Below are 22,243 nucleotides of genomic sequence, written 5' to 3' on the forward strand. Positions count from 1 at the left end.
CGTCGCTTTCCCCTTTACCCTTTTGGGATAGTTCACCGCCCATCTTTAAAGTTACCGTGACTCATCCACCTCACAGACGTATAACTTGAACGGCCTAGATTCATCCAAATGTAAAAAGGAATTATAATGTCCTGATTAGTTAGATTTTTTTTGAAGTCTATAGTTCAACTATCTAAACCGTCGATCGAGGGCCTTGTAATGAGATGCAGATTACGTGCCAAAGCCCTTCCCATGAACTTGCTGTAAGGTCCGAAACTGGCCCGAACTCGCTCGATTGCTGACCGGGTCGAGTTCGGGTTGGAAATGTTGGCCCGGTGACCAGGCCGGGCCAGGTTCGGGCTGGGTTTGGCTGGTGACCGGGCCGAGCCGGGTTGAGCCCAGTTCGACTCGGATCGACTCGTGTACACCCCTACCAGTGGGTTAGGTCAGATGACTTGGATACCTCAGATGGGTGACCAGAGTCACATGTTGCGGCGGAAGCAGAGATACAAGGGATTGATGTTAACGCACATGTGGAGCAGCAGAAGTCTCCTGCCGAGGCATTCGACCCATTGACGAGGAGGCCAGAGGGCAGCCCACGTTAGTCACTATCATGCGGGACACGTGGCGGGGAGACATTGTTTGACACCGAGACTGAGTCAGAGAATGATACGGAGAATGAGTCCGGTGATGATGATGGTGGCGATAAGGGTGAAAATGACTCTAATGATAGTAAAGATGATGATGATGATGATGGTGATGGGGATGGTGGCGACGTGGGTGGGAGTCAGGGTAAGAGGCCTCTTAGCCCTTTCACCGGAGAGGAGAATTTCGATCATTCTGCGCAGGACCCTGACCATGGTTCTCGTCTAGGAGAACCACGACCCCGTCTTATTTACAATAAGACATACACGCATCAAAAGCTACTGCAGAAAAAGCAGACATAAACTTTCAGATTTTGAGGAGTTGCTACTGACAAAATGTCTGAGGGACACAAGCGTTCATGGCAGACAAGGTGACTCTAGATTTGGATCACGGACGAGGGAGGGGAGCTCAAGTTACAGGCCACAACATGAATCTGGATCACAAACACAGGAGAGTAGCTCGAGTTCTGTGCCATAGTATGGGCATGGATATGGACCTAGTGGATATGCGACGAGTGACTCCAGCAGTTACGACACATCATTTTTCAACCATGGTTAGAAGTTCACTTTTGCATATGGGCAGGGATATGAGCAGCAGTATGGATATGACCAACAATATGGATACCAAGGATCTTCATATGTGTCATTCCCAGATCCATATCAGTTACAGATTGTGACGATTACGCAGTACCCATGGATGGGCATATTGATTCAGTTCGGAGAGGATGAGTACTAGCATTATGTCAGGGAGTATCTTAACTGGTACCACTTTACTATGACTTGGGCATAATATTATCGATTCGTGGAGTAGCAGTACCATGACTAGCCCCGTCGAGATGGAGGAGATGATGATTATGAGCCACCACGCAACTCTATGTGGGTCTAGACCATAACTAGTTCCCATCATTGATATGTATATTCCTCAAATTTTACTTCTTCAATTCTTCTTTTGCTTTTTAATGAATTGGTTGTGTTTTCATACATGACTATGATATATTTATAAATATCATCCATCCAATTTAAATATAGTTGCATTAGGTCAGTTAAACATCGCATAGCTTAGGACCCTATACAAAGGAAAATTATTATGTGCATCTTTTTTTTAAGATGTTATGATTTAAAAGTGTGTATTAAGGGCTTTTTTAACAATCCCCAAAGTTTCATTAAAAAATTCAACCATTTTCCCAATGTTTCCCTATGTTTCCCAAAAAGTGCGATAAATTATGCGATACAAACGATATATCCTGTGCGATAACCGATATATATCTGTATCCCAAGGGTGCAATACATAGTGCGATACCGATATTTCGAACACTGCTTGGAACTGGCCATGGTGGTGGCTCATATCTACCATGGCTTATATCAAAATGAGACTTTCAAATATTGCCCAGGTTCGTCGGCAAAGACTATAGACTTATTATGTGCTCAATGTTGCGCCTGGCTGTTCATAACAACCGAGTGTATTGCAAACACAAAAATAAGTTAACAGAGTTTTTCTATGAATTTCTTCTGTAGCATCATATTGTGTACTTAATTCGAGCATAGCTTCATGGTGGTCTGGACCATTTATTGTGTGCATCGACTTTTTGAGTGTGGAGATATGGTGCATCCTTAGAATCACACCAAGATGCCCCCGCATTACCAATGAAATTGGAGGTGCAAAGTGATTATAACTAAAAGAGCCCTTATTGTGTGATTCTTAGAAGATCTCAATTTCTAGAAATAAATTTTTGTTCTGAATGAAAATTTATAGCTCGCAGAACTGACTTCTGAGCAACCAAATTTGCCTGTTCACAGAGATATAAAAAGAAAACAAGGGTTTCATATACATTTTTCTAACTTTATCTTGTATGCTTAAGATTTTGTAAGCCTAAACTACGGGTTACTAAACTTTTAACAACTCACAATTATTTTGTAACAGATCCTGAGGGGAAATATGAGGCCTTAGATAAATATGGGAAGGATTTAACAGCTATGGCACGAGCAGGGAAACTTGATCCTGTTATAGGGAGGGATGATGAAATACGACGATGCATACAAATTCTTTCGAGGAGAACAAAGAACAATCCTGTGCTAATTGGTGAGCCGGGGGTTGGTAAAACTGCGATTTCCGAAGGGTAAGAACCACAAGCTTTGTTATTTCTTGTTATATGTCAGAGATGTAAAACATTTGTCTTATTGTCTTCTTTGTATGAAGTTGCTACATCCTATAGGCTCATCACTGACCATTTTTTAAACCTATTTTTGTCAGTCTTGCCCAAAGAATTGTCCAAGGGGATGTGCCTCAAGCTTTGATGAACCGCAAGGTTTGTTCTTTTCCTTCTTAATGATTTTGTAATTACTTTTAACTTTGCATGGTGACAACTAGTAGCGAGTCGATAAAAAATAGGTAGTCCACAGCCCAAATTGATGCCATATTAATTTAGTTGCCCCTTCAGTTTGAAGGTAAGCAAGGTTTGTTCTTTTCCATCTTAATGATTTTGTAATTACTTATAACTTTGCATGGTGACAACTAGTAGCAAGTCGGTAAAACATAGGAAGTCCAAGGCCCAAATTGATGTCATATTAATTTAGTTGCCACTTCAGTTTGAAGGTATTTAACAATTATCACAATGATTATCACTAGCAAAAGGTTACGCACATACCTGACGGATCAAAATTGTGACCCTCCCCGATCTTTACAGATGTGATGGGAAGCAAAAGCATTTTTTGCCACTCCAATTTGGACGGGCTGTGCTGTGAACGATCCAATAATTGTTCAATCTATATGGTGCACATGGATGCTTTATAGGCTTTTTTTAACATCCTTTATTGTAGAAAAATGATCGAACTATCAAAGACCATTCGTTCCTTGAAAATTTAGCATAGTTCCGTTTATGGTGCACCATCTAAAGATAACACCTACCCAGCATTCTTACAACTAAGAACAAGTTGGCTATATCTGAGATTACAGAGCATTTCACCTAATGCACCCTATAGGAAAAAAAAAGAAGAAAAAATCTTGCATGCTATCCAAACTCATAACTCGAAATGCAGAATCTGCTTCAAATGTGTGCATCATGTTTATGAGGAATGTAGAATCTGTTGATCAACTACTTATGTACTCTATCTTTGCTAGATTTGTTTGGGAATATTTCTTTGACCAATTCCACTGTTGCTGGGTTTACCAGACTTGATTGGGCCAGGGGAGGGGGTTGCATTGAGGAACGAGGTTGTGGAATCTTGCTCTCACTGGTTTGTGGGCTATATGGACTCCTGGTCTGGTGTGTTGTAATTTGGGCATAGATGCCTCATATATGCCATCTTATCTTCTTTAATAAATCCATTAGTTTTTTTTAAAAAAAAAAAAACCATCCAGGGTAAAATTAAATAGGTGGAAAACGTTACTTTGGGAAGGTCAAGGAAGCAAAAGATTAGATGGTGCAAGAAAGGTGCTATTGTTAATCCAGGATTGGGGTTCTTAGCCCTCCTGTGGTTGGGTCTGTTTTGGTTTTCATTTTCATTGTTGCTGTCTTTGCCTTTGGCTCTTTAATAAGATATCAATTCTCCAAAAAAAAAAAAAAAGAAAAAAAAAAAAAGAAAAGAAAGAAAGAATAAAGAATTAGACTTAAAGGAAGAATTTGCACCCTTGTCAGATAATAAAAATTTCCGATCCCAACTTTAGCTTGTGTACAAAAACAAGTTAAAAAGAAGAGGAAATCAAGTGGCCGCCGATCTATGGGGATTTGGCTTAAAGAGGCTAATGAGAACACAATATTTCCATGAGATTGCAAGTACTATGCAGAGTATTAATTGGATACAGAGTGTCTTGGTCAATATGGAAAGAAAATATTTATAAGGAGGCTTTATGTGGCTCTAATGTTGACTTCTAGCCATTCTCCACGACGGGGTTAGGTTTGACCAAAGCGCAATAACTTGGATGTCGATGGTATTTTAGCTAAAGATGCCAAATGCCTAGAAAATCCATTTGAGGAAGATGAAATTGAGTGAGCAATTTCATCCTTGGGGAGTGATAAGGCTCCTGGGGTAGACAGGTTCCCTATTGCCTTCTTCCAAACTTTTTTGAACAATGTTAATGGAGAGCAGATGGCTTTTATTTTGATTTTTTTTTCTTCAAACGAGGTCACTATTTCATTCAGTGTTTATCCCTAAGAAACATGATTCCTGCTACTAGATTTTTTTGCCAAGTGTTGGGGAAGTAATCTCCTAGTCTCAATGGGCCCTTATTTTTGGTAGGTTGATCTTGGATGATGCATTAATCGCTCATGAATGCATCGATTCGAGGTACCGCGGAGGGAAGACTGGTGTTTTATGCAAGCTTGACATGTAGAAGGCATAAGGCCATGTTGATTGGAAATTTCCTGACACGTTGAGGAGGTTTGTTTTTAGGGCTAGATGTTGGGTTTTTGAGTTCATTAGCTTTTTTAGGTACTCTATGTTGGTTAATGGCTCTCCAAAAGGCTTTTTAAGGGCTTGATGGGCTCACATCAAGGTGATCCACTTTTCTCGTTAGTTTGTGGTGGTTGGTTGTGGTTGATGCCCTAAACAAAATGTTGGAAAAACAAATTTTAGTGTTTTGATCAACTGCATTGAAGTGGGTTAAAAAAGCTTCCAGGTTTCTCACCTTCAGTCCTGTGTGGCATTCTCCTCTTCTATGATGTTGAGGCCTGACAATCTGAGGAATGTTTTCTCTGTGCTTCAAAGTTGGTTTTGGCCTTAAGATAATATTCACAAAAAGCAATTTTCGTGTTAAATTGGATCCTGCAACAGTAGATAGCTTGCCATGGGGGTTTTTAGTTGTAGGTCAAGTATTCTTTTATCCTATTTGGGTCTTCCTTTGAGCATTTAGCTAAGCATCTATAAAGCAAGGTGTTGGGAGGATCAAAACTCAATGGAAAAGCAGATATTCATCATTTGGAGGAAGAATCACGCTTATTAATATGGCCTTTTCCAATGTGCCTTTATATTTTTATGCCCATATTTTGTAGAGATTTTCTATGAAGAGGCTTGGCTGATGCCCACAAGTAAGGATGTTAATGGGCCTGACTAGCCCGTCAGGCTTTCAGCCATAACCCTCTTTAGGCTGGGGTTGGGTTAGAGTATCACGCCTGAGGGACATGTCCAAGCTTAAAAATCAAGCCCGTTTATTAATTGGGCTGGGCTTGGCCTTTGTGTAAAGGCCTGTCAGCCTGAATCTGGCTTTGATCAGCCTGCTTGCTTACTCTTTTGTAATATATCTATATGTGTTTATACTTAATTCCTAATTTCAATGCCTGAAATTTGGCATTCTATATAATGCAATAAACTCTCCCCTTGAATACTATTCATTTTATGATAAAGATGTGCTTGTTGCAAGACTAGTGTGCAACACCTACGCTCCGTGGGCCATTGTAATGTTTGCGTGACATCTACTTTGTCTATCACTTGTGGCACATCATGTTAGGACATGACCCTAATAATCAGGCCGATTCAAAACTTAGGTCGGCCACACCATGGGGAACAACAGCAATGGAGATGCCCACAGTAGAAACCTTTTGTAGGAGTGAGGCTCAGTGTTGTTATATTCCATCCAACACGTTCATCAGGTGGGCTCCAACAACATGAAGAATCATATAAAAAAACTACCACAATCCAAACTTAATTTGGCCACATTGTGTGAATCTTGAGGTTTTAGTTGTGATTTTACATTTTTCTTGTGTTTTGGCGTAGTAGGCCTCCTCGCGGGAAGCCCACAAGGGCTTATATTAGCTTAGTGTTAGAGCATGCCTTTTGACTACACAAGTGTTGGATTAACCTTCTTCTTCTTATGTATGGTGGAAGAGTCCGGATCCTCTGCTTGACACAAACAGGAATTTTCTGTTTGTTGCAATGTGATTGGACCACATCATCAAAGATTGCATTTAATGCAGCAATGCTGACATCGTCAGTGATGACGTGGACCAATCACAATGCAGGAAAACAGGAAATCCCTGTTTGTGGCAAGTAGAGGATCCGGATTCATGTTGGAAATGGGTGCTTCAACTGACAAATGGAGTGGATTTTAGGCAAGCACCATGGCAGGCCCTATGTAACTCAAATGTTTCATGCTCTTCCATCAATAGACTTTCATAGGACAATTTTTTATTTTTTATTTTTTCTTTTAAGAAATGCTGCATAGAATTTCAGTCAAACTATCCCAATGCTAGTTGTGAGAGGGAGAAATATTGAGAATTAAACACCTGCAGGCAACAGTACCACTAGTGGTACAATACCATCCTTTCCACCAACATCCCATTTCTTCAGGACATCAGCACCATGACATGATCACTGTTTTTGAAAATCCAGATGATTCTCTCCAGAAGGGTTGTGTTGGTAGGAAAGAATGTACATTAACAAGCTGTGTACCTTGCCAGTAGATGATCTCTAGACTTTTAATTTGGGTTGCATGCCATGTAGAGCTGGGATTGGGCTCAGGCCAGACTTGGAATAAAGATCTTGGGCTGGGTTCGGGCCTCGAATAAAGATCTTGAGCCATGCTTGGGCCTATTGGTTTTGGTTCGGCATGGGCCTGGGTTGGGCTCCAATCAATGTTCTATATTGTGGGCTGGGCTTGGATTGCCTTGGCATTACCATAGCCTTGTCTGTTAACAACCCTATATGTGGTGGAGTGAAGTGTGCAAAGCGGTTAGTGAAGGCAAAGTTGGTATCAAAGATTCAAAGTGTGTTGATTGTTGTGCTTCTAGGGAAGTGGTTTTGGATGAGGATGGTCTATGGAATAGGGGCCAAAGCAATCTGTTTGATGAGGAATTGAATGATGGGATGGTATGTTGTACTGTCTGCAGAATAGGATTCCCTCTATGCATGAAAGTATGTTTGGTATGGAGTTTGGAGGGGTTAGGGAATTTTATTATTAAGGTGCTTAAAATCCCAAACACCTGAGAGCTCATGACTTATAGAATTTATTTCACAGGCTGTTGCCTTTGGTTGGCTGGTGGATAAGAATAAAGTGCTCATGGTTGACAACCTCTAGAAAAGACGCATTAACATCACTTATGCGTGTATTTGTCTCTTTGGGATGTTGGTATCAAAGATTCGAAGTGTGTTGGTTGTTGTGCTTCTAGGGAAGTGGTTTTGGAGGAGGATGGTCTATGGAATAGGGGCCAAAGCAATCTGTTTGATGAGGAATTGAATGATGGGATGGTATGTTGTACCGTCTGCAGAATAGGATCCCCTCTATGCACGAAAGTGATGTTTGGTATGGAGTTCGGAGAGGTTAGGGAGCTTTATTATTAAGGTGTTTAAAATCCAAACACCCAAGAGCTCATGACTTACAGAATTTATTTCACTGGCTGTTGCCTTTGGTTGGCTGGTGGATAAGAATAAAGTGCTCATGGTTGACAAACTCTAGAAAAGATGCATTAACATCACTTATGTGTGTATTTGTGTCTTTGGGATGTTGAGTACATATGCATTATACCTTCGCCAGGGCAGTTTAAGGGCGATTCGTCGACCTCTCTATATAGCTAGGCATTGCCTTGGCCCTTTCTTCTTGGGATGACATCGGGTGGCATTGGGAAAAAATGGACGGAGATCCTTTGGTCAATTTGACCAAATGTAATAGCCCGAACGATGGTGTTCAAGGATGCTCTTTTGTAATATTGTATGGTGTTGATTCCTTCCCATCACCCTCTTTTGCTCCTTTAATAAAGTTGTGTAACCTTTAAAAAAAAAAAAAAAAACCATAGAGATATTATAACCTAAAAACAAAAGAATCCTAAAACTAGTTTATAAATCTAAGTAGCATTTCCCATCGCTCGAAAGAAACAAAATGTTTTTGTTCATCCTAGCAATAGTAATGGTTGGGCCAATCTTTCGACAATCTAAACACTTTATTTGGTCTGGCCTATTGTAGGATGGGTCATGTTTGAGCTATTCAATTGATGGCTTGCAAATAAACAGTTATTGCCAATAGTCAGAGAGTTGGGAAATGCATATACCCATTTTTAGAATTAGGATTATCTAATTGGGGAGTTTATGGAGTGTTTTTTTTCTTTTTTCTTTTTCTTTTTTTCTTTTTTTGAAGATTAAATATATTCAATAAATAAGGGAGCCAAAGCAACCCTTTAAAAAGGGGAAAAAAAAAGTGGACAAAAGAAGCAAACGAAGAAACGGAAAAGAAAAACCTGAGAACAACTACATAACTCTATACAACAAAAGAAAGGAAAAGAAACAACAAAATACAACTTGAAAAAGAAGGGGAAGAACATTATCCCAAAATAGAAGAGATTAGAGAGCTATCGCTGAAGCTGATGGCGAGAGCCCAATCTTTCAGATCTCGGAGTATTTGTTTTGAAGCCCTTGCAATGGAGAGAAGGAAGAGTCATGAAAGCAGTGCTAATTCCTCTCTACAAATTGCCCAATAGGAGCCTAAAGTTGCCAGAAGCCAAAGAGCAGAGATCTCTTTCTGACCTTCAAACCATGCTAAGCGAGGAGGCAACTTTGAATAGAATTAGGCTTAACCCAAAGGTGCCAAAATTTAAACAGAACGGAGCACCACCCTTCTTTGGCAAAAGGGCAATGCAAGAAAAAGTGATTAATGGAGTCAACATTTGTGTAGCATAGGAGAGACATTGGGGAGGGTCATTCCGCCCCGCTGCAGATTGTCAACAATGAGGGTCCCTCTCATGGGCAACCAAATGAAAGTTACCACCTTGGTGGGAGCATTTGATGCCCAAATAAAGAAAGGAAGGCCGTTGGCGAGTTCGAATGAGGGGCACCAATGTGGGGTAAGAAGGATTTGCAAGAGAATCCACCGAAAGTAGAGGAGTCCTCCATTACCGTAGAAGGTTGGATATCCTGAAGAAGCTTTAGGAAGTCCAAGAAGGCTTCATATTCTAGCTCTGAAAGGCCTCTTCTACAAGGCGGACACCAGATTCTTGAGTCAACAACAGAATAGCAATTAGCAACTGGAATGGAGAGATTAGGAGAAAAGGTTGGCTAGACCAGGGAAAACAGAAGCAAGGGAGCTATCTGATATCGATGTGTCGAGCCAGAATCTAATCTTGGACCCATTCACCAAGCTCAACGAGGCATCCTCTCGGAATTGGGATTTGAGACTAGATAAGGCTTTCCAAACAAAGGATGCTCTATAAAGAGACGAGTCCTAATGCGGGGGCATTTTCCCACCGAGCTCGTGTGGGGTGGCCTGTGGGACGTAGGGGCACACTCGGGGTGGGTGGCCTATGGAACTCATGTATTTGGGGCCCATGAGAAGGGTTCAGCCGAGGACCTAACCCATGTATTTGGGGCCTAGGATATGAGATAAAGGAATTAATTCTCCATGTTGTATCAGTTCGAGCTTTTAGAGCAAGTGGTTAATTGTCCTGCATCAAATTGGTATCAAGGCTGGAGGTCTCATGTTTCGAGACTCCTCACCGGAGTGATTAATGCGGGGGCATTTTCGCTCGAGTGGGGTGGCCTGTGAAACGTAGGGGCACGCTCGGGGTGGGCAGCACTTGGAACCCATGGACTTGGGGCCCATGTGAGGCAGGTGGCTCGTGTGAGGTGGAAACCATGGATTTGGGGCCCACGAGTAGTGGAACTTATGGATTTTGGGGGCCCACGAGGAGGGTTCGGCCGAGGACCTAACCCATGGATTTGGGGCCTGGGCTATGAAATAAAGGGATTAATTCACCATGCTTTATCAGTTTGAGCTTTTATAGCAAGTGGTTAATTGTCCTGCATCAAGTCCCCAGTGAACCAACCCAAGATAATTATTCATTTTATATAAAATGCCTTGGCTTTATGCCGATTTAAGATATCATAGAATTCAAACAATTGCACCCATTTGAGGCACCCCAAGAGAACTTATAAATTGACTTAACACACATAGCGAATGATAAAATTGGCTTAGTGATTGTTAGGTAAGATAAGTTATCTGACAAATTTTCTATATCTTCTTGGGTGTTTAACCACATCTCCGTTATCACTAACTAGTTTACGATTTCCATTGGTGTATCAACTGACTTAGTACAAGAAGGCATGTTTCTTTGAGAAAATTCAAGCATATTTCCTTTTAAATAAATTAATGCATTCATTAGATTTGGCAACTTCTAATCCAAGAAAATATTGAAGATGACCCTAATCCTTCATTAGGAAGTGGCATTGAAGATACTTCTTAATATCTTCATACCTTTCAAGAAAATATTGAAGATGCCCTAATCCTTCATTAGGAAGTGGCAACTTATTGGCGTCGCAAAAGTTTGGATCAATCTGATATTTGTTTTTTCCCCCCTTCATCTAGGTCTTTGTGACCTTATGAACAGGTTGGATGACAAATAAACATCATGGTGGGCCCTACAAAGGCTTTAACAGTGGGAATCATTGTCCCCATTGCGTTCTGTGGTGTGGTCCACTTGAGATTTGGATCCATCTCAATTTTGGACTCAATCCCTAAAACGATCTCACCAAATGGACAGACGGTTTGGATGTAACACAAAAATCATGATGGAGACCACTGAACTTGGTGACGTCAACACACCACTAAGGTCGGTGGTGCCACACCAACGTGGGTGGCATAGGACCTGACCATGGGGCTCACCTCAATTTATGTGTTGTATATCTACACTGACCATTTGTCATAGCTCATTTTTGGGCATGGGACAAAAAATGAAGTAAATCCAAATGTTAGGTGGACCACTGACCACACCACAAGAAACAATGGTCACTGACCATTAAAAACTTTGTGGGCCACAAAGTTTGGGATCATGGTGATTATATGTTTTCCCTTCATCCAGGTCCGTGTGACCTTATGAACGACATGGATGGCAAATATTGCTCCTAGGAAGTTATTAATGGTGAGTGTTCAATGACCATTGTTTCTTGTGGTGTGGTCCACCTAAGATTTGGATCTGCATTGTTTTTAGGCCCATGCCCTAAAATAGCATGGAAAAACGAATGGACGGTGTAGATATACAACGCTACATTGAGGTGGGCCCCACAGTCAGTTGCAACTCGCAACTCAAGTTGCGTACCTGATAAGAAAGTAGATTATTACCCAAACTCTAATATGTTCTTCCTCCGAGACTCGAAAAATCTCATTTTTCCTTCAAAACCCTCAAAACCCGTTTTTCCTCCCTAAATGAGAGGGTAGAACCCTGATCTTTTTAACCCTAAAATCACATTCATAAGTACGCAACGCCACTTCTTTTTTGGAAAATAGCTATCAAAGGAACCATCGAAGGAATTTTTGGCGGAAAATTTGAAGATTTTTGGGTTTCTTTCATACTTTGAAGACTGGTTTGTTGATTCGCAATCCAACCACAAATGATTTTCTGAAACTCATCTAAGGTGCCAAAATTTCTTTTTAAAAAAGATCCGAAAGAGAAAAAGGTATTTCTAATTTTTATTTTTATTTTTCTAAATTTATGTTAGATTTTGGCTCGATTTTGTCACCAATAATCAACCCTGGGAACAGTGATTTTTTCCAAATGATCAAGAAATAGAAAAAATCGGTGAAATCTCTCCAATATCTAGAAGAGACGAAAAAAGGGGTTATTAGTTTCGACGAACCAACGGTAGCAAAATTATCGGCAACAATTTGATTTTGTCGTTGATAATTTAAACATTGGACACAAATGATAATGAAGGAATAATACTTTTAGAATCTTCAAGGACAGGCGACCAAGGAGACAATGCCACTTATAGTACTGAATGACGGTATTGGTCACCATATTGGCTTGCCAAAAAAATAATGAGATATGGCGTTGCGTATCAATATTGGGGCCGTATTGGGCCATATCGGCCTATGTTGGTTAACATGTTTTTTAAAGCAAAAAATTGTAGAAATATATTAGAAAAAGAGAGAGAGAGAGAGAGAGAGAGAGAGGGAGACATTCAAGAGTCTATCATTTATTATTATTATTATTATTATTATTTGTGTTCTGACCTTGTATTCAATTGTGTATCAAACCATTCTTTGGTAAGAATGTTGTCGTGATGGGTAGACCTATTGTAAGGTGTTTTGTCGATTTTTTTTTTATTTTTTATTTATATAAATTGTTGATATATGTCAAAAATTGTTATTGTATATTGCTAATATGATTATCTATCAACTAATATGATTTTTCTAAAATTACTTTAAAAACAGAAAATGCCCAAAAATTAACTCAAAAATAGAAAAAATGCAATATATATATATATATATATATATATATATGATGATGATGATTTTATAATTTTTTTTTCCTAATTTTTTAAGAAATTACATGCGTAAATGAAAATATACAAATCTTCAACAAATCTATAAATCCATAGTTTTCTATACTAAAGCATTATAACAAAAATTGGTGAAAAAAATTAATTTAATTTTCTTTTCTAAAATTTTCTGAAGATACCTGCATTAATAAAAAAATTATAAAAAGGGAAGCACCCCAAATCCAGTTCAAATCAACCAAGATCTGATCAAAATGGTTTATATTGTTGGTTTGATTGGATTCCAGATTGAAACAACCAAAAAAAAAAAATCTTTTTTTTTCCGATTTTTTGTAGAACTGGACCTGGGAGTTTTGATCCTTTGATTTGATGCAAAAAAAAAAAAAATTGTTTTGATATTCAAATTTGATCTAGATATGGTTGAAAATGCCTTTAAAACTATCCCTCTTTGCAAAGAAATTAGGAGGAGAAAAAATGAAAAAACGAAGAAAAAAAAAAAAGAAAAAAAAGAAGCAATGGAAACGCAAAAAAAAAGGGAGTCTTTTTTATTCATATCGGTTGAAACTATGAAATATCAGTGTCGATATGGCCGACACAGTACCGTTTTTTCATAATGGGCTAATACAGACCCGTATTGCACATTGTATCCGCTAGATATGGATACGATATGGCCATGTCAGTTGATTAGTTGATACTATACTGATACTCTAATATATGGTGGCACTGGTGAGGAGAGATGTTCTGTGCTGCTGCTCAAATTACTTTATGGTCAAAGACTCAAAATAGTAAAGCTTACCATGTTCATGTCCTCCACTAATTTTCTCCTAATCTTTAGATCTTGAAAAACACGACATGAAGGATAGAAAGTAATAGGCTAGTTAATTGATTTTATGAGTTTACTAATAGACATAAGGTTAAAAGGAAATTTACATATATAGATAGCAGATGACGCTTGGATGAACAATTTTCATTTCACACACTTTGGATCGGGTATTGTCTGCGAAAGTGACCAATGAACTTTATAACAATGTATCAATAGAAGAAAGACTCACTTGTTATATGGTTAGAGGCCTTAGAGTCAATGACCTATGGAGTACAAGACTTGAGACCCTACACAAGTCATACTTGAGGTCACAAATGTGGTTGTATAAGTGGAAGTAGTGGTAGAGATAAGTTGATTCTTCAATAACTTGGAGTACTCATCTTTGGTAAGCGTGATTATGTTAGTAGATGTACTTAGTGGCTTAATTGTAGAACCAACAGAGTGAGACCCACTGCTCTCCTCAGAATAAGATGCCTGATTTGCCAAGGTTGGTTTCTCATGGATAGCCTAACATTTCTCAATAGTGTGATATGTAAGTTCACAGTAATTACATTTCCTAGGTCCACAACCCCTACGACGATCCCCCCCTACGTCACTATGATCATCTTGATTACCTTTGCCACCTCCCTGATTACATTGGTCACCACAACCGCCACCCATCTCGTCCAACAAAATGATACCAAAGCAGAAATATCACTGGCTCCACCTGCAGAGCTAAGAAATAAATGGTGAAAGTGAGCATAAATTTCGTTTAGGGGTGGAATGTTGTAACGCCCTGAAAATCAGGGGTCGAGTAGGTACCCAACTCCCGAGTTCCAACGCATCACTTATGCAACATAGATAATGATAATTTGATGATGTCCATGTAAGTGCATAAAACATGAATGAGATTAAGCTAAATCAGCAATCATACTCCAGGGATAGTTGAATTTACGCAAGCGGAAGACTGTGATCAGTGTATAAATATACGAATCATTCTATGTCCTCAAAGTATGAGCGCATTACCAGGTCAAATAGTTACAAGTATTGTTTCAAGATACAAAATATCAAAAGTGATGGTCCACTACAAGTATAAGCCCTGAAGCCTCGTCAATTAGAACGATCTATAGAAACCCGCCTGAATACTGCATATATGAGAATGCCTCCTCATCATCCTCAAAGTCTGGTTCCGCCTCATAGGCTACGCCATCATCTGAAACTACAACAAGGTCTGGTTGGTGTTTAAAACACCGTCCCGTAACGTGGGAGTGAGTGATCAACTCAGTGGAACAATAAAGCAAAGGTTAACATGTTATCAATTCAGTCAAGCAATAATGATAAAGTAGCACAATCAGACATCCCTAAATACTCTGATTAATGCAAGAATGATATGAAATAATGATGCATGCCCTCGCCTGCGCTCCTTCAGCTACTTCATCGCACGATCGCGCATGAAACACTTCCTCGGTGCTTGACCTGCTACGCCAAACGCACACGTAATGCGGTGCATGAGTGTGATTACCGAGTTCTTATTAGACCTTTTCATATAGTAGGATTAGGAAGCTAAGGTACCTCCTTTATATCAATTCCCAAACAATGATCCATTTTAGGGTCGTCGATCCTAGCAGTCACATACGATAGGCAAGTTCAGGTCACTACCACCAACGCCCTACCCACTGGCAGTCTATTTTCGAAGGCTCGTCACCAAACCAATTGGGGGCCACAGCCAAGATGTGTCGGGGTAGGCCTGGTTTATATTCTAGTTGCTACGGAAAGACTCGAATACAGTGTCCCATACCACCGTATTCGGCTCACGAGGCGGTGTTGCTCACTGGTCACTACGAGGAAGCTCGTCACCCCAGCATTGGCCTACAACTGAATCACGGTGTCCCATACCACCATGTTCGGCTCATGAGTCTTAGCGGATCGAGGTACCAAGGTTAAAGGGGTTCTTCCACTGGTGAGTTTGGTACCTTAGATTCAAGCAGTAGCGTCCATATATGGTGAACATACATCGGGTCAATCGGGTTACTTGACGAGCTCGACTGGTACGAGCGCACCTTGAATTGATCGACATGAAGTGCACAAGTACTCCGTGTGGCCTAACCACTGTCGACAACCGAAGTACGGCTCAGACTCATCAAACACGTCCTGCGTGGCGATACAACCTTAGCCACCAAAACAGGGCCTGTTACCGATTGCCTGGACTATACAATAGTCCTAAACACATTCGGATATGAGAAATATGTACACATGACAATCATATAGCATTTAACAATCAATGTAAACATGGAAAACATTTGAATGTATAATGAAACACATATAACATGCCATTCTACATATACGTATTCTACACAAACCACGCTATTTAGATTACAACAACTTGAAGGAATTTATGCATATAACTACGGTAGTTGGGAATCCTATCCCAACAACCCTATTAAGCACAATTCATCTAACTACTTCACATATAGTCATTGTGTCACACGCTTATACTACACATATCAACATACACAACATATGTTGATTATAACATATATGTGGACAAATCCTCGCAACAAGGAGTCGTCACGCACATAACAATTCATGTATTTGCATTCCATAGACGTGGCTGACACAAATCATAATTCCATGTCCATTCAGACATTTCAACAAACACATAGACTACACACTTTAACATACATTTATTAGACTAGTTATAACATATATCCTGGTAAGCCCTTTTACAAAGGAGTTGCCACATACACAACGAGCATATATTCATGGTTAATAATCATGGCAAGCACAGATCCAAATTCCATATTCATTCAATCATATCAACAAACACATGGAATACACTATATTCAACATAATTCATATATATGTGTAAAGCGCGGGAAACATCGTATTTAAGCATGTGATAGCAATCAAGTTAGTCATAAATCATTAACTGACATTGAAAGCCTTAAAAACCATAACCTAAATATTTATAGTCCGCACCTTACGCCGGTAAACGCGTAACAGATTCGTTTTAGACACTTAGCCTTTGTCAACGGCAGATTGGCAACCTACAGTATGAAATAGGTTAGCTATTCCATTACTTACAATGTTTGAAATCTTATAACAGGTTAAGGTTAGGTTTTCTTACCTAAGAACGGAATTGGAATCGCCCGTATAACGATACAGATAGGGTGGCTAAGTGCATGGAGCAACAGGATCAAATCCCAGGATGAATCTCCAACTCTCACTCTCACTTTCTCTCTCTTTCCTTCCCTTTTCCTTTTCTCTCTTCCTTAGGGTTTAAAAATTCGTATGGAATATTAGGGAGAGGGTTTAAGGCCCTTATATAGGCCCAGGTTTGATGGAAATGGCCCCAGGGCCAAGGTATACTTAGGTTATATCCAAAGGGCGTCTGTTTCAGCCCAACGGAGCACTTCTGGTGGCCCCTTTTCTACGTGCGGTCGGACTTAAGCTCTCTGACATTGGATCTAAGTCAGGCTGAGTTTTCGCTCCGATCGGGTTTGCAGATCGACCGTGGCGGACCAGTTTTAGTTCAACGATCACGGTCACTTGATCAGGGCCACAAGAACATTGCCATGTATAGGACATTTCCCCTGATCCGAGGGTGTATTTGGGTCAGATTCTGACGGTCTGAATCCTTATATTTGGCGAGCAAGCGACACGACTCAAATTACTTAAATTCGGATTTTATTTCTACAGATATTCATGTTTCTTACACACATTGCTCCGGGCTTAAGTTGTGCATTTCTAGATGCAATTAAGACTTGATTTTCGGGGAGGTTGTCAAGTCCAGTAATGCGGTCATAGCTGTATAGTTTCGGGGTAATCGGACTTTTGATGTGCGGTCCAGGTCCGATATGAAGTTTCAAGGTACTCCCGAGAGCAACTGGGTTTAGGGATTGATCCTAAGTTTTAGGGTATTGTAGCGGTATCGATTCTACTCGTTTTGGGTCTTGCAGTTTGTATTTAAAGTGATTAGGGCTTATTGCACAGAGAATCTAGTTTAGCGCTAAATTAATTCTCGTTTAGTTTCTAAAGGATTTGATCCTATTTGATTTCTGCCTGAGGTGGTACTTGGGCCTTTATAGTTTGTATAGAAAGTGATCCAAGCTATTAATACTTAACTAAATTACGCCCTAATTACAACAGAATAAGGTCCTAGGGCAGTTCTACGTCCAAGGACGTCCATTGCCAAGTTGGAAAAAAATCCGGGATGTTACAAATGAACTTGCCACCCAAGAACTATGTAGACATAGGCATGTATTTTTGTTTCAAGTCAAATATGAATTTAGGTACATACGTTGAACTTCTCACACCGTTGATGTTTTTTCTCTAGGTCATTATTAAGTGGCTTATACATATTTAACTCTTCTCACATTCTTGTAAATTTTGAATAATATTCATTACTAATGACTTATCCCCTTGTTGGAATATAAAGATTTTTTCAAGCGACTGATATCTGCCGGTGATGTTTTTATTAGATGAATACATTTCTTGTAACGCATCCCATACCTCCTTTGTAGTATCTAGAAACATCACATTCCCACTAATAAATGTTTCCATATTGTTCCACAGCCATATACTGATTCGAGCATTTTTCTGGATCTACTAATCATATGTACTCTGATTTCTCCACGGTCATATATTTTTATTTGGTATCCCCCAATATCTACCTTATATGTATGCGCGGCACAGAGATGTTTGACTACCTTTTCATTTGTTGCCCTTCCATTAGAGATGTTTGGGAATATTTCTTGCATTTTTCACCACTTTGTGGGTAACATCCAAGTCAGTGGATGATCTTTTGTGGGCTTGGCATGGGGAGGTGCCGAGAAGGAAGGAAAAGTGACTTGGAGGTTTGTTATGATGGCAGTGGTTTAAGTGGTTTAGGTAATTTTGGGGAGAATGGAATAGAAGATGCTTTTAAAATAGGAGGGCTTCTTTGGAAGAGGTGGTGAGGAAGATCAAGGTTGATGTTTTGGGGTACCTCCAATGTTAAGAAGTGGATATTTGTTTGTTGTCCTTGGCCTTTGGGTTGTAATTGGGATTTGTATTCTTTCCTCACCTAGCTTTCGCTTTGCGAGTTATCTTAATAAAAAAATTTGTTGCCTTTAAAAATAAAGGAAGATATTTTAATTTTCCTTGGGTCATTTAAACCATTAAAGATACCTTCCTCCATTTATTTTTATAAAGGGTATTTTAACCCTTGGAAAATCTGATGGATATGAGAACCCAGATCTTTGATCACCCTTCATTTCTAGCAGATGAAGAAATTAAAGGAAATACCACAGCTCTTACACTAATGGACCAACTCTTCTAGATATACGAGCTCTCCAGTTGCACGCTCCACATGATGTACAAATTGCATCTAATCAAAATAATCCACCTTTCCAACCAAACACGAGAAGAGCGATGATAACAAATGCACCATCCACACTCTCACACGCAAACCATTACAAAGGCTAGTACACACACATATTTAAAAAAAGGAAGAATAAGAAACCCTAGGTTTCTCAGATAACTTTCAGCACACGGGAGATATGAAGATTAGAGAGGAAAAGAGAAGGAAGAATTTATGTGATAGTAGGGAAAATAGTAGTGTAAGTCAAAACAAAAACCGCTCTTTTACTATGTCAAGTTGGGTAAAAGTGAAATGATAGAAACGAGAGAGAGAGAGAGAGAGAGAGAGAGAGAGAGAGAGAGAGAGAGAACTAGGGTTGTACGACCCTGCTCTCTCCCTTTTTATATTAAGTGAAAAATACCAAAAATACCCCTAACCTACTTACAATATGACATGTGCATATTAAGTGCACCTAATAAACTAAATAAAGGGACACATGGACAAAACAATTAAAGACTAGGGGGCAAGGTATTCAAAATCGGTTACGTAATAGCCGTTACGTAACGGTAACGGTTATAACCGTTACGCGTTACGGGGTTGAAATGGCCGTTACGAAAAAAAGGCCATAAAGGCCCTGTAACGGCCTCGTAATAATTTTTTCAAAAAATAAAAAAGGGCTGTAACGGCCATCATGGCCCGTATCATAACGGTAGCGGTGGTGGCCATTAGGACCACTGTTACTATTTTGGAACACCTTGCTAGAGGGGCTACAAGGACAAAATAACTAAAAATCAGGTGGGCCGTACAACTGTACAACCCCTTATTACATTAATCCAGGTGGGTCGTACAACCCACATCCACGTCACTGTCACAAGCTACTCATCTGAGGGGTTCCACCATTTGATTAGTCCTAAGAATCGTAACGTCTATTTTGTGACTTGCAAATGTATGGTTCAAAGGAAGAATTTCCCCATTTATCTGTAAATGGCAATTTGAATTTCAGATCATACATTAGGTCGCCGTTCACATCTGAAAGTCCAAGATGGTGTGATATCAATTGAATAGTTATAGTTACCATGCCCCCAGGCCCCCCACCACTGGTATGGTGGACACATGCTGGCACACAACGGGAATTGTTTAGTTGGGCAACCAATCCTATACAATGACCTAGGGAGAGATGGTTTAGAGGGAAAAAAAATAAAGGGAGATTAAAGAGTGAGGAGGAATATGCTTGGAATGAAATGAACTGCACTTATGACCTTTTCTTTTCTTTTTTGTTTGTTTTTTCCTTATGCCTTCTGAATAGGCTTGTCAACAATCTTGGCTCGTGCTGGGCAAAATCAAAATTTTGAATAGGCCTGGCCCGAACAGTCCAATTTCTTGGCCAAAGCCAACCCTATATGCCCAGCCCATTGACAGCCCTACTGAACCTATGTTTCCACTTTGCCCATTGAAGTTACAGATATTTTCAAGGGAAAAATGTTTGTACAAATGTGTCGTGGGTTAAGTTAGCCTGCAACTGGTTATAGGAGATCAGTTCTCCTTTAAGAATAACCTTATTTAGAAAGAGAATATGAGAAGAGATTCATTGAGTAGTTTTAGAAAGTGTTTCTTTTACCTTGCATGTATTGGAGGCTTGTGTTATATACTTGAATGCTCAAATAATACATTTTGAAAACTTCTTATGTGGCAAATTCAAACACTTTGGCATGTCTGACAGCTTGAATCCATTGATTTGATCTTGCCCGCCTTAGTACTGCATTAGTTGTTGTTATGCTGCCATTTGGTTAGAAGGAGAAAAAAATATGATTTTTTTTTTTTTTCTTCTTGCTATGCTTGAGTAAGAGTTAATGAGAGCAAATCATTAGTGGAGGGGACTATGAGTAGAAGGGAAAGCAAAGGTGTGTGAATCTATAATTAATTTTTTAATAAGGCCTTTTGACGAAGGAAGAATGGAAGCACCCTCCACTTTGATAACCTTTTCTTCGTCTCCATGTCTTTGCAAGTGGCAAAATCGTTGGGGTTTCTGCCCATGGCTCAGTGGTAGACAGAGTGCGTTTCATCACCGAGGTCATGGATTCAGGTGCCCATGTGAGGGTTGTGTGTGTGGGGTAAAAAAAAGTGGCAGAATCATTGGAAGAGCATTTTCAAAGGAAGAAATAGACAAAGCAGTATTAGATTTGGGAGGTGACAAAGCGCTAGGGCCCAATGGCTTTCCAATAGTGTCTTATCAAAAGTTCTGGCAAGTTGTAAAGCATGATGTTTTCGCTTTCGTCAAGGAATTCTATCATTCGGATCGTATAGCTTTAGAATTAGGGGGTTATATTTATAGCTCTAATTCCGAAGAAAGAGGGAGTCAGAAGTTTTAAGAGATTTTAGACCTATTAGCTTGTTGGGGGTCAGTGCAAGATTTTAGCAAAAATATTAGCTTTAAGATTTCAAGCAATTATCGGATAGGTCATTTCTTAGTCTCAAGGGGCCTTCGTGGAAGGAAGACAGATAGTGGATGCGGCATTGGTGGCTCATGAATGTATTGATTCATACAATAGGAGAGGATTGGAGAGGGTGATTTGTAAGTTGGACATAGGAAAAGCTTACGATTATGTCGATTGGGATTTCATGGACTACCTATTGGGAATGATAGGTCATGGGCAGAGATAGGGATCTTGGATGAAGGAATGTGTAAGTTCAGCTAAGTTTTCATTACTGATTAATGGCTCCCCAACCATATGGCTTTTTCTATGTGTCCAGAGGTCTAAGATAGGGAGATCCCTCGCCTATGTATATTTGTTTCTAGTAGTCAAGGAAGCACTCAATCGAATTATAGATAGAGGGGTAGAGGTGAATCTAGTGAAGGGCTTTAAGTTGGACAATTCATAATTTCAAGTTACACATCTTCAGTTTGCAGACGATACACTTATTATGTGAGGCAGATGATCAAAAGGTTTCTAATCTTCGATCGATTATAATAAGTTTTGAGGCGGTATTGGGGCTTAATATCAGTAAAAGCAAAATGTTGGGGGTGGGCATCTCCAAGGAGTAGGTAGGTTTGCGAGAATATTTGGATACAAGGTGGGATCTTTTCCAGCCACATACCTTGGTCTTCCACTATGTATAGGAAAACAGGCGAAACATCTTTGGAACAAAGTGGTGGAGAGGTTCGAAGGAAAATTATCGCAATGGAAGACTAGATATCTATTGATGGGGGGGGGGGGGGGGGTGGGTTTCCATATGGAGAGAGGTAATAATAACTAGGAAATATGGGTTGGATGAGAGGGGTATGTG

General features: G+C 39.8%; 1 protein-coding gene across 1 annotated transcript in view; it reads left to right on the plus strand.

Moving 5' to 3' along the window:
• Positions 1 to 22,243, plus strand: part of LOC131233090 (chaperone protein ClpB3, chloroplastic-like) — a 70,999-nt gene that overhangs the window by 39,436 nt on the left and 9,320 nt on the right. Inside the window, exons 4-5 of the mRNA XM_058229695.1 lie at positions 2,545 to 2,740; positions 2,875 to 2,929. Of these exons, the coding sequence (XP_058085678.1) occupies positions 2,545 to 2,740; positions 2,875 to 2,929 (251 nt within the window). The remainder of the gene's footprint in view (positions 1 to 2,544; positions 2,741 to 2,874; positions 2,930 to 22,243) is intronic.

Source organism: Magnolia sinica, chromosome 18, assembly GCF_029962835.1.
Source record: "Magnolia sinica isolate HGM2019 chromosome 18, MsV1, whole genome shotgun sequence".
In the NCBI taxonomy this organism is placed as follows: domain Eukaryota; kingdom Viridiplantae; phylum Streptophyta; class Magnoliopsida; order Magnoliales; family Magnoliaceae; genus Magnolia; species Magnolia sinica.